The sequence below is a fragment of the Urocitellus parryii genome, chromosome X (genome assembly GCF_045843805.1).
Source record: "Urocitellus parryii isolate mUroPar1 chromosome X, mUroPar1.hap1, whole genome shotgun sequence".
Classification (NCBI taxonomy): Eukaryota; Metazoa; Chordata; class Mammalia; order Rodentia; family Sciuridae; genus Urocitellus; species Urocitellus parryii.
Genome location: NC_135547.1, coordinates 118,479,796 through 118,493,288, shown reverse-complemented (window position 1 = coordinate 118,493,288; position 13,493 = coordinate 118,479,796). Strand labels below are relative to the sequence as shown.

The window sequence follows — 13,493 nt, the reverse complement described above, 5'->3', positions numbered from 1 at the left end:
CAATTCTTGTGACCTTACTGGGAGAGATTAGTGAGTGCATTTAGGAGATGAACTTTCCACACTATTATAGGCTTGCTTAATATAAGATTTTCCTTTTTAATGCTCTCAGATTTCTGCTGGGGAAGACCATCTGAAAAATATGATAGAAAGGGCTGGGGTTGTGGTTCAGTGGTAGAGCGTTCGCCTAGTGTGTGCAAGGCCATGAGGCCCTGGGTTCAATCCTCAGTACCACATAAAATAATAAAAAGAAAGGCATTGTGTCCACCTACAACTAAAAGAATTAAAATAAATTTTAAAAAATATGATAGGAAAAGGGCCCTTACATTTGATGCCTGAACATGCAGATTCTTACAGGGAAAATTAGAAGGCACAGTTTCACAGGTTAGCATTCTACATTAATTAAAAAAAAAAAAAAAATCGCCAGAATCTTCTGGTGAGAGCATGTAATGGGAACAAAACTTTCCCCAATCAAACCATCTTTAGCAATAGTGATATTTACAACGTTTTCTGAATACATAGTAAAAAGAAAATTGTGTAATTCATTCATTTTGAAACATTCTAACCTATCCCAAGCCCTTATCAGGTCCTTTAAAAGAGTTACTTAATAAATAAAACTAAACTTGTTATGGTGTTACTTTCAGGTTTTAGATAGAGGTCAAGGTTTTCCTTTGGATTGATAGTTTGTATTTTAAGCCAAGTAGGAAATGAAGCTTTGAGTCAGTTTGAAGTAACAACATGTAAAATGAAGAGACTAAATTGTATCCTTTGATAAGCAGTTAACATTTCCAGATTCCTAGGATCCAGTATAGGCTTCTTATTTAGCCAACACAAAGGTATCTGATCAGTTAGTGACTCACTCACTCCTGTCTTGTGTACAAGGAGATAGCCAAAGAGCCCTAAGTAATTGCCTCTTCTCCAAAACATAAACACTAACAAACCTCACTGAGCAGTTTGCATTTCTTTTTAGAGTGTCATTTTCTTTTAATGAGTACATTGCTGGAATTCTCATTCTTTAACTCTGCAAGTTAAAGACTAAAGAGATATTGGTGTCTGTGTGCTATGAGTATGTATTTCTGATGCAAGCTACATGTTTTACAAACAAAAATCAAGTTCAGAGAACACAGTAACCTTCAAGTCTTAAGTGTTGCCTTCTGACATTCAAGCGGATAAAAGAGTGATAGGGAGTCTGTCTACATCTCAGCTTTCTTCTCCTTAGCAGATATTCTATAATGAACACTCATAGCAGCCAACAGAGTAAAAGCATGTTTTACCAGATTATCAGTTAGAAACTGTGTTGGCAGCAAGTTAGTTGAGCAGTTACAGATGCAATAATAACTTCATCAGGACTAGTGCTTTGTTGCAGAGTGAATTAGTCTGAGGGACTTATTCTTATCGATAGGTTCCTTGTTATTGGTAAGCACATGTTTGAGAGAGTTAATGTTTTTTAGTCACTGAGGTGTTTTAAATATGTGTTCTTTTCTTTCTTTCTTTCTTTCTTAATGTGATACTTTGTGTGTGCCAGCTATTGAAGGAAACCAATGTACCTCTTTTGTTTTTAACATAGAAACCAAGCCAGCAAAGGTGCTGCTTTACAGTCTCACCATAGATCCAACAGCAAGGACATTCAGAACTTAAGTGTGGGTCTACCCCGGGCTGACGAAGGCCTTCCTGCCAATGAAAGCTTCCTGAATGGAAACCTTGCTGGAGCTACTCTTAGTCCAATGCACACCAAAACCTACCAAGCAAGCACCCAGCCTGGGTCTGCCAGCAAAGATCTCACCAACAACAACATACCACATCTTCTCAGTCCAAAAGAAGCCAAGTCCAAAACAGAGTTTGACTTTAATATTGATCCGAAGCCTTCAGAAGGCCCAGGCACAAAGTACCTCAAGTCCAGCAGCAGATCTCAACAGAACCGGCACTCATTCATGGAAAGCTCTCAGAGCAAAGCTGGGACACTGCAGCCTAGTGAAAAGCAGAGTCGGCACAGCTACATTGACACCATTCCCCAGTCCTCCAGGAGTCCCTCCTACAGGACCAAGGCCAAAAGCCATGGGGCATTGAGTGACTCCAAATCTGTGAGCAACCTTTCCGAAACCAGGGCTCAAATCACAGATACCAATACCAGTAGGTACTTCCCATCCAGCTGCTTGGACTTGAACTCTCCCACCAGCCCAACTCCCACCAGGCACAGTGACACGAGAACTTTACTCAGCCCTTCAGGGAGAAATAATCGAAATGAGGGCACTCTGGACTCACGCAGAACCACAACTAGGCATTCCAAAACAATGGAGGAGTTGAAGCTGCCCGAACACATGGACAGCAGCCATTCCCATTCGCTGTCTGCACCTCATGAGTCCTTCTCTTATGGGCTAGGCTATACCAGCCCCTTCTCTTCTCAACAGCGTCCTCATAGGCATTCCATGTATGTGACCCGGGACAAAGTGAGAGCCAAAGGCTTGGACGGAAGCTTGAGCATAGGGCAAGGGATGGCGGCCAGAGCCAACAGCCTACAACTCTTATCACCTCAGGTACAGCTCAGCACCTTGACCCAGTCTGGTGGCTCATCATGGGAAAAGGGGGTACAAGGGATGCTTTCAGGGTCAGTCTGCAATTTTACCTACTGTAGGAGGCCATGCTTTCTTTGGTAGAGTGAATACAAAGAAGCAATACTGGACTGTTGTGTTAAAAAAAAAAATTAAATCAACTGTTGAGTACTCAAAAGAATGTAAAAGTTTGTTTTTAGTAATCTGTTTCTTTTCTTAAATGTTCCCTTCTGGCATATTTTGTTGAAAGAATCCTATTTTGATTTATTACAGAACTCATCAGCTATATGGGTTAGCTTTTAGTTTTCTCAAAATTCAGTGTGAATTCATGGGTATTTTCTGTAATCAGTCTAAACCACATTTGCTTAAATCAAACCTTTTTTCTAAGGCTTTCTTCAATATCTTTACTGAATTTAAAAGTCTTTAATTTATCCAGAACTACATTTAACTTCAGGCCAGGATAAATGTTAATTTTCGGACTTTATGGGTTGTGTCTAAATCGTCAGGCAATAATTTTAGCATAATGTTTTTCCATCTTATTCATCATCAGACTCTAGAACTGAGACTAACCTGCTTAAAGAAGTAGCATTACTATAATAGAACACATTTTTGAATCATATTTTCATGATCTCATGTATAAAGCACTGTGCCTAGTGCCTGGCAGAGGGCAAGTGTCTAACAAACTTTAGCTATTCCTGCTGCTCCTTTGTGATGGTGGGAGCTGTTACTCAGTGAACATCGTCTTGGTGCTGGTTGTTCCCAGGTACTCCAGAGAGTCCCAAATAGAGTTCTTGCCCTTGAGAAACTAGCTTTTCTCAGGAAAGATTCAATTATACATGCTGACAATGAAATAATTAAGGTATAATTAAGGCCTACGTTCACATGGCACTGGCTAGGAGTAGGATTGAGAACAAGGAAAGATCGCTGTGAGCAGCAGCAGTCAGAAATGGCTTTTGGGGGCAGGTTTGCTCTGGTGAGGATATAGACAGGTGCTGAGTGGTTGAAGAGTGAATATGCGCTCAGGCACCACGAGAGGCCCTAGTTAGAAAGAGGAGAATGACAGGGTCACTGTCCTCTTAGAGTTTGTGGGCTAGCATGGATCACACTTGCCAACAGATCAGTCACTCTGATGCTGTGGGGTCGAGTTCCAGCTGCTGTACTAGAGACACACATGTGTTCCAAAGGGAGAGGAAGCAGTGTGGCAGTCCAGGCAGGGCAGTGGGAGGCTCCCCAAGGAGGCAGCATCTGAGTAGAGTCCTCCAAGAGGGTTAGGATTTCATTTGGGGATGAAAGTGAGGGCAACAGCAGGAAAGGGGCTTGAAAGAAGCGAAGAAGAAGAAAAACATTCCAAGGGGGCAGAGGGTGACAGAGACCTGACATAGCATAGTGTGCTGCAGGAATTGCAACTGGCTTCATGTTCCTGGAGGGGAAAATGCAAGAATTGGAGTGGCTTTTGCAGTCATGCACACATGAGGAGAGTGTGTTCAGGACTGAGTGAATGCCAGTGGGAAAACAGTATGGATGTTAATAACTGCTCAGAAGTAGAAACAAGTGGTCTTTCAAGTTGCAGGGTCGAGTATAGGGAAATGGAAGCTTGAAGGTTTCTTTCCTAGGCGTTCCTTTCCTTTTCCCAGTGGGAGAGGGAATTTTTACAGCCCATTAAGTCACTACCTTCATCTCTCAGAGACTCAGAGAAGGTAGGTGAGTCACCCAAGTTTACCCAACTAGAGCAAGGTGGATCCTGGGATTCTGAGACAGTCTTCAGGTCCCCAGGTATGCTCTAAGAAGCTGGAAAGGCCAGATGAGGGGAGGGCATGAGGTACCAGTTTGCAGAGGCCATAAATGGAGTCACAGGAATGGTCAGAGGAGCCCTGAGGAGTTGCTGTAGAGAGAAGAGAACTTCAAGAACATGGAAAGATCTCTAGGACCCATCTGCCCATAGACATGAGATGGAGGTCAAAACCAGGTAAAGTGTGCTGGCAGTAGGCATAGTATCAGAGAAGTAAGAAAAAAAAAAAAAAAGATGGTTTCGCTTGGGAAAAGGACAAATGATTGGCTCTTGGTGAATTCAGGAAAAAAAAAAAAATGATTTTTGTGAACGTGGTTGTCCTAAGCTAATTATAAGCAATTAGTGTGGGCTAAGTACAGATCCAACTGTTACTGAAGTCCAGTTCAGGAGGTGCAGAACCAAGCTGCAGCAAAGTACACATTTAAAGGAGCAAAGGTGGCAGAAGGCTTGAAAGGTAATGAAAGCTGTGAATGAATCATAGGAATCATGCAAAGTATGTGACCACCTTTAGGTTAGACACAAAAAACTTGTTTTCTAAAATATTTTTCCAGAGGCCCTTGTCAGCAGCATAGGTGGTAAGAGTCAAATAAGATTGTGTCACAAAGCAGAAAGAAGAAAGGCAGCACTGTGGAAATTCTTGCCGTCCTCCAAATACCCCAGAAAGTGAGGGGCAGAAAAACAGAATCATATTTTAGATTTTATTTTATTAATATTTATTTTTTAGTTTTAGGTGAACACAATATCTTTATTTTACATTTATGTGGTGCTGAGGATCAAGCCCAGTGCCTCATCCATGCTAGGCAAGCACTCGACCACTGAGCCACAACCCCAGCCCCCATATTTTAGATTTTAAATAAAACATTTTTTATATCTCACCTAGGCTTGAGCTAATACTCTTTCTGTGCCTTAATATACACCTATATGATTCAACTAACTCCTCCTAATGAGCTGGTAATGCATTCCTTAATCGTTTTTTCTAAAGTGTAGAAAATGTGAAAATTGTCCCCGTTGGGTACCATTGTAGATCAAGTGTTGTGTTGAGGCTGTGACTCATTTTTTTGATAGAGCTAGGTAGTAATAGCCACTCCAGAAAGGGGCACTGTCATCATTATGGCTGAGAAATACAGAGAACCCAAGTGCTGTTATCCTGGAGACAAGAAGAAAATTTAAAGCACATAGACTATGGGATTTAGGGACTTTCAAGACAAAAATTAATAAGAGGACTTATTCCTTGATTCATTCAAGAAGCATTTATTTTCATTTGAATTGGCTATATGAGTTCTTTCTGAAAAATAATTTTGGTTCTGGACAGTTCTTTTTAGAGAACTCAGCCTAAAATCAGCTAGAGGACTTTTGGATTGACTAATAGACAACCATAGTGCTGCTCAGAACCATGACATCTAGATATTAGAAAGAGTTTTCTTTTGTTGTTTGTTTTTGTTTTTAATAATTAATTGGACTATTTTCAGATTAATTTATTCCTTGCTTGCCTTAACTTTAATGAGAATTTCGCTTTCCATCTGTTGAAATTTGTTCAGCTTATTTTATATTCATCAGATGATTCACTCTTTCCTGGGACAATTTATGTTTTAGACAACATTTTTTTAATTTTAGCCAGTTAAGGTACTAGTTATACTAGGCTAGGTGTAGTGTCACACACTGTAATCCCATCTACTTGGGAGGCTGAGGCAGGAGGATTACAAGTTCGAGGTCAACCTAGACAATTTAGCAAGACCCTTTCTCAAAATATAAAGGGCTAAGGATGTAGCTTAGGGGTAGGGCACCCCTGGATTTAGTCCCCAGTTTACTAAATAAAGACCATGTTGATTTTCATCTGTAGGAATAGGATGCTCGTATAAATCTTTTTGAATTTGACTTTCAGCCTGGAGAACAGCTCCCTCCAGAGATGACTGTGGCGAGACCTTCTGTCAAAGAGTCCTCCAGAGAAGGCACCTCTTCATTCCACACTCGTCAAAAGTCTGAGGTCTGAATTCTTCCCGAGTTGCTATGTTTTACTATAGGATGGTCTGTACAGATTGTTCACTCGGCGTCATTACAGCCTAGCTGGTAAACTTTATTCATACCCAACCTCCCACAAATAAGTTAGACTGCCTTCTAAAGGAAGCCATTTTCCTCATGGCATTGTCTTGGGTTTTCTTTTAAAAAGATCCTGGACGAAATTATCGATTGATTGGGCTCTGGTCTGACCTCATAGGTGACACTGTCATCAGTCTGTGGTTTAACTTCTATAAACTTGTTTCCTGCCTTAGGGTGGAGCGTATCATGACCCACATTCTGACGATGGCACAGCCCCCAAAGAAAACAGACATCTGTACAATGATCCTGTCCCCAGAAGAGTTGGCAGCTTTTATAGAGGTAAGCCACCCCCAGCATTAAGCAGGATCCTCCTCTTTTCTCTGAGGAGTGCATCTCTAGCCCAAGCCCTGCACTACATTTTCCACACCCTGACTGACTTCAGACCTGCAACGTTCTTGCCTGCACTGTCACCTCTAGCAATTCTCTGCCTTTGTCTTCGTTCAGGCCCTCCTACCTTCTGCCTTGGGCTTGAGCTTCCTAACCTTCCCGTCTCCAAGGTACCCATCAAAATAGTCCCTGAAATAATCCTTCTGAAGTTGCATTCTGACCATACCACTCATTCATTCCATTTAGTCATAAAATACTTATGAATGTCACCTGTGTACCTGGTACTAGTCTAGCTTAGAACAAATATGTCAATGGGCAAGACAGCTAAAGATCTCCATCCTAATGGAGCTCACATTCTCAGGAAAGATTGCCAGTAAATGTAATCCATTACCCCCACCCCCAAAACCCTAATTCTCACCTGTTGAAAGGCCCTTGATGGCTTCCCATTGGCATCAGGACAAAATCTGAATTGTCTAAGATGGCATTCCAGACTGTCTGTGGTCTCGCTGCCAAGTCTGACTGGTACCCAGCCTGTGGGATTTGCACAGGCCATGCCCTTTAATGGCTTGAAACACATTCATCTTCCCTTGTTTGAAGAGCTTGTTCCTGTCTTTTTCTTTATAGTCCTCTTCGTGTGAGATCTTCCCTACCCACCCTAGATGAAGTATTTCCTCCTCTGTCCTACTCACAGTACCATGCCTCTTATACAATGCAGACCACATTGTGCTCATTCTCTGTCTGTATTTCTCTCAGAAGGTTGTAAGCCTCTCAGAGATGCTGAGTTCTTCGACTGGGGGTGTAGCTCATTTAAAGAGCACTCACCCAGATTATGGGAGGCCTGGATTCAACCCCTAGTACTGCAAAAAAAAAAAAAAAAAAAAAAAAAAAATCTGATTTCTCTTCATCTGTTCTTCTTTTGATTAGCATACTGACAGGGCACCGTTTCATAAATATTTATTGTTTGATTTAAAGGAAAATTTCAAGTGTGTTTTCTACTTGCACAGCCTTAAAAATATTGCACAGCCTTGAAAATATGATGTTTAACAGTTGACTGAAATGTGCATCTGGGATTATATGAACTTAGGGGACATTGATAGAGAAAGACAAACCCTTTGGAGTGGTAACTAAAACCCTTGGGAACTAGCATCCTGGTGGAGAAAGGACAATAAGCCTACAGGTAGGAGGCTCTGCCTTGCAAATCCTTCAAGAGTCACTGCAGCCTTCTTTTATTTGTTGCTGGGAATTGAACTCATGGCCTTGTACATGCAAGGCAAGCATTCTACCATCAGTGTTGTTTTTATTTCCAAAATAAAAACATACACAGGAATACTTGGGGCTGGGGATGTGGCTCAAGCGGTAGCACGCTCGCCTGGCATGCATGCGGCTCGGGTTCGATCCTCAGCACCACATACAAACAAAGATATTGTGTCCACCGAAAACTAAAAAATAAATATTAAAAATTCTCTCTCTCTCTCTCTCTCAAAAAAAAAAAATACTTGTATCATACACAAGAATACTTCTTGTTTTCATTCCTACTGGTCCAGAGTCAAGTGAAGGGCTGGGGTTGTGGCTCAGCATTAGAGTGTTCACCTAGCATATGTGAGGCCCTGGGTTCAATCCTCAGCACCACATAAAATAAAGATATTGTGTCCAACATAAATAAATATATATTAAAAGAGTCAAGTAAAATCTATCACTTACCTTGATATACATTCTGTATATTACTTTTACAAAGAAATTTACAGTATATTTTGATTTATGACCAAGCTTAGAAATTCATGGAAAAAATTAGTAACTGTCCCCTCCCTAAAAGTAGAAAAGTATCTACTTACCTACATTGTAGTTTAGTTTTCTGTTCATTCTTGAAATGAGAATGTAGAGAAAGATACTATTTTTGTGCACTAACAAAACTTCTTTGTAATTTAGCTTAAAAAATATGAGTGACACTGCCTTCCAAGTGTTTGGGCTTAAACTGGAGTTTATATTTTTCAGCACAAATGTTGTTAAAATTACTTCTAAGAAGTAGGTTGGGTCTATAATAAGAAAGCCTGAACTTAGATCAGTGGGGTGGGGGCTTTTAAATATCCTATATCAGTTGAAAGATTAGGTTTCTGTTGTGAAGTACATGTTGCCCTATGTTAACTGACCCTTGCTGCAAGCAGTGAAGTAGGGAGAATGTTCCCTGGAAAGCCTCCAACCTCAGAAGACATGAAAGTTTTGCAAAAGGGAGATGAGGATTTTTCCTCATCTATTTCTTTAGTTAGTTTGTTTGTTTTATGTCCAAGAAAATGCAATAAAATGACATGAGAACTGCTTTGACCAAGAGTATATCTGTACATCAGTAACTTAGTTTTTCTTTATTCAGTGCCTTCTCCACGACCAGACAATTCTTTCCATGAAAATAACGTGTCAACCAGAGTTTCTTCCCTACCATCTGAAAGCAGTTCTGGAACCAATCACTCAAAAAGACAACCAGCATTTGATCCATGGTGAGTGTTTTGATTTAGTTTTATCTTCTTTTTTCGAATTATAGATTCAAGAATGCAAAGAAATTCTGGATAAACGTTAGCATTATTTCTCCTGCTTGGCCTTTCTCTCTCGAAAGATTTTTAGACAAGGAAGACATAATTTGTCATTATTTGTCTTTTTTTTTTAAGTTAAACATCTATATTAAATATCATTTAAAAGAAAAAAACTCATACATCATTAAATACCTGATAATTTTCCATTGTATTTTTTGTGATATGAATGATAATATTTGTCGCTTCCCTTTATTGACATTGTACCGCATACTTTGCTTTGCACTTGTACATTGTCTCAGTCCATTCTCGCAACTGCCCTTTGGAGTAGGGATTACCCCCATTTTATAGAAACGGAAGCTTGGAAGTCAAGGAACTTTCCTGATGCTGGATAGTCAGTCACATGGATGTGGGAGCCCAAATTTAGACCTAAATGGGTTCTGACTCCAAAGCTTGTAGTTTTCATCTTCGTACCACCTGCCTTTCATTCATGGTAAAAAGTCAGAAGTAAGAACAGTTCTTCATATGCTACCCTAAAAAGGTTCAAATGTTGTGGTAAATTTTCTTATCCTTTTTCTTTTTGTATCATATGTAGTAGAGTCCTAACAGACTAAAAGTTACACTGGAAGTAAGATATCATGATTGATGTCAACTTATTTATTTATTTGTAGTTGTAGATGGATATAATACCTTTATTTTATTGATTTATCTTTATATGGCACTGAGGATCAAACCCAGGGCCTCACATGTGGTAGGCAAGCCCTCTACCACTGAGCCACGACTCCAGCTCTGATGTCAACTTTTAACCCTATAACTTTATATGCCCCTCAGTTTCCTTATCTGTAAAATAGGGCTAAGCAGAGGCACTTCCCAGGCCAAGGATATAGTTCAGTGGAAAAGCATAGTGCTCAGCATGCACAAGGCCCTGGGTTCGATTTCCCAGCACTGCAGGGTTAAAAAAAAAAAAAAAATAGCAATTCCCTCATAGAGTTCATGTGATAATTAAATGAGGTAACTCATAAAAATTACCCAGAACAGTGTCTGTCACCTTATGGGCTCATTAATGTTAGTGGCTGCAGTTATTATGCTTAGTATCATATAGCTTCACTCTGACTTGTTAAGTGTTTCCCCTCCACCTAACTTTGCCAGTAAACTTTCATGCATTCTGCCTCTTTGTGGCTGTTTTGTGCTCCCTGGGGTGTAGAGATTTAATGTGCATTAACCCTAGAGCACAGGTACCAGTGTTAACTATTCTCAGATGTAGCTTTGATGAGCCCTGAAAATATTGTCTAAAGTATGAGAATACATTAATATGGTTGGAAGGAATAGAGTTTTTTTGGTCAATGAAGTGGTGATAATTTAGAAGAGAATCAGTTGTTGGGCATGGTCACCACCATGTAATCCTAGAACCTGTAATCATCTGTAATCCTAGCAACTCTGGAGACTAAAGCAGCAGTATCGTAGTTCAAAGCCAGCCTTAGCAACTTAGGAAGGCCCCAAGCAACTTAGCAAGACCCTGTCTCAAAAAAAATGGTGGGGGGGCTGGGGTTATGGCTCAGCGGTAGAGCGCTCACCTTGCATGTGCAAGGCCCTGGGTTCGATCCTCAGCACCACATAAAAATAAATAAAAGTTATTGTGTACAACTACAAAAAAATAAATATTAAAAAAAAAACTGGGTCTGGGATTGTGGCTCAGTGGAAGAGTGCTTGCCTCACATGTGTGAGGCACTGGGTTCAATTCTCAGCACCACATATAAATAAATGAATAAAATAAAGGTTCATCAATACTAAAAAATATATTTAAAAAACAATAAATGGGGGCTGGGCATATATAGCTCAGTAAAGTGCTTATCTCTCATGCACAAAGCCTTGGGTTCAATCCCCAGCACCACACACACACACACACACACACACACAAAAGGCTGAGGCTGTAGCTCAGTGGTAAAGCACCCCTGGGTTCAATCCAGGTACCAAAAGAAAAAAGAATCAATTACAGATTACCATAGTCATGTGAAAGCTAGGTCAGAATCAAAATTAAATCTAGGGGCTGGAGTTGTAGCTTAGTGGTAGAGTGCTTGCCTACTAGCACATGTGAGGCACTGCTTTCAATCTTCAGCACCACATAAAAATAAAACATAAAGGTATTGTGTCCATCTATGACTAAAAAAATTATTTAAAAAAATTTTAAATCCCAAAGTGTGATAGTCAGTAATATTATTATGTCTTTTTCTGGTTTTTGTTTTTTAGAAGGTGGTTTGGGTTTGGTTTGGTGCTGGAATGAATCCAGGGCGTGGCATATGCTAGGCACATGCACTACCACTAAGCTGCTCCCCCAGCTCCTCATTTCTGTCCTTTTGATAATCCACTTGAGTAGTAGAACTTTAGATATGGATATATGGATAAACCTGAAATCAGTTGTTTTAGGAGAATCAGAGGCACAATTGGGACATTGAACTTTAGCCAAGTCTTCATCGAGTATTCCTTGCTCTGATATTGCTGATTTGAGGCTTGAGAGGGTTCCAGCATTGCAGTAGTAAATTGGCTCTCTTCTTTTGCCCCCTGCCAACCCCTCCTGATAATGCTGCTATAACACATCTCTCATATAACATATCTTATTTGATCCAGTAATCTAAGGGCAGCCTGTTTCTCCTGTATAACAGTACTTTAAACTTCTTTGGGGAAGAGAATATTTGTACAGTGTACACTTTGTCTGCAATGAAAAAAAATGAAGCTACTATGTCATATTTTTAAAACAACAAATAGATATTGTGGTATAATACCCAGAGTTGTTGTTATTCCGGCCACCTTAGCTGCCTTGAACCCACTTAAGAACTGACAGATGAGCCAGGATATCTCAGAACAAGAAAAAGAGAGTCTGTGCAGCCAGATTCATCATCTTTACTAATAGGATGACACCTCTACCCTTACTTGGAGCCTGTTTGTCTATTATGCCTAATTCTAGCAGTTGGTGCTGAGGTTATCAGGGCAAGAAACAGTCCCAGGTAACAATGCAATGTGCAGAAGAAGCAGCATCACGAACAGTAGGTGTACAGAAAAGCAGGTGTTTCTGTCTTAGGCCCCCAGTGAGAAAATTATGCACATCATAGATATCCACTTAGAGTGTATGTTATAAAATAGATAATATTTACTCTGTTTAAAAAGACAAATTGGGGCTGGGGCTGGGGCTGTAGGTCAGTGTCAGAGCACTTGCCTAGCATGGGTGAGGCACTGGGTTCCATCCTCAGCACCACATACAACAATAAATAAAATGAAAGCATGCTGTCCATCTACAACTATAAAAATTTTTTTAAAAAAGACAAATTGTATAAATGTTTAGAAAGACTGCCATCAAAATTGGGTTAAATGACACTTGAAATAGTAAATTAATTTGAAATCCCACTATTTAAGTGAAGAATTGCTGTAACTTACTTAACATAATCCCAGACTCTCTTTTTTCATATAAAGTTATAGATATATTGTATCCATTATATCTTGTCACCTAACTTTAAGAATTACTCCTATGGAATCGTTCACTATAGCTCTCTCCTCTCACACATTAGCTGACCACCCTAGTCATGCTGCCAGGGGAGGGGAGGAGGCAGGGAAAGAATCACAGAGTAATGCCTCTCACCTCTTCAACTCGCCTTCCATGCTGCTTCCAGAAGGATTACTAAAGCCTCTATGGCTGACCCTGCTGCCTCATCTCCATCTCATCCTCTTTCCCTGTGAGTCTGGGAGCAGCTTTAATGAGGTCAGGCTCCTTTTTGATTTATCTCTATGTCTCTGACACCTAACACAGGGCCTAGCACCTAAAAAGTACTTAGTAAATGTTGGCTGATTTTGATTAAGTAGGTTTTGGTTTTCATTCCTCCCTTTGGAATTTCCTCTTTCTCCTTGACTGATTATGGAAATTGCTGTTGTGTTAGATGACATTGGAGTCACATGACTGTAAAGGAAGTCACCTGTTTACCATTTGCCCCCCCTTCCCCCCATATATGCACTGTTCTTTTGGGAGCTGCTGCCCCCAATAATGTGCCAGGTGCCTGGAGGGGTGATCTTTCTCAAAGCGTACATCCCTGAGATTAATGCTGCTCTTCTTTGCCCTATTTAACATGAAACTGCTGTCTGTACTGGGTAGAATCACAGGGACCACAGAGCACAGATGAGGAAAATGGTCAGCCACACTCTTGCGTGTTTGACTCACTCCCATGTTCG

General features: G+C 40.4%; 1 protein-coding gene across 3 annotated transcripts in view; it reads left to right on the top strand.

Annotated features, from left to right (window-relative positions):
• Cdkl5 (cyclin dependent kinase like 5) overlaps positions 1-13,493 on the top strand; it is a 115,484-nt gene that overhangs the window by 88,429 nt on the left and 13,562 nt on the right. For all 3 annotated transcript variants that reach the window (XM_077793952.1, XM_077793951.1, XM_026396737.2), the window contains exons 11-14: positions 1,565-2,531; positions 6,218-6,319; positions 6,606-6,711; positions 9,125-9,248. In XM_077793952.1, coding sequence (XP_077650078.1) covers positions 1,565-2,531; positions 6,218-6,319; positions 6,606-6,711; positions 9,125-9,248 — 1,299 coding nt within the window. The remainder of the gene's footprint in view (positions 1-1,564; positions 2,532-6,217; positions 6,320-6,605; positions 6,712-9,124; positions 9,249-13,493) is intronic.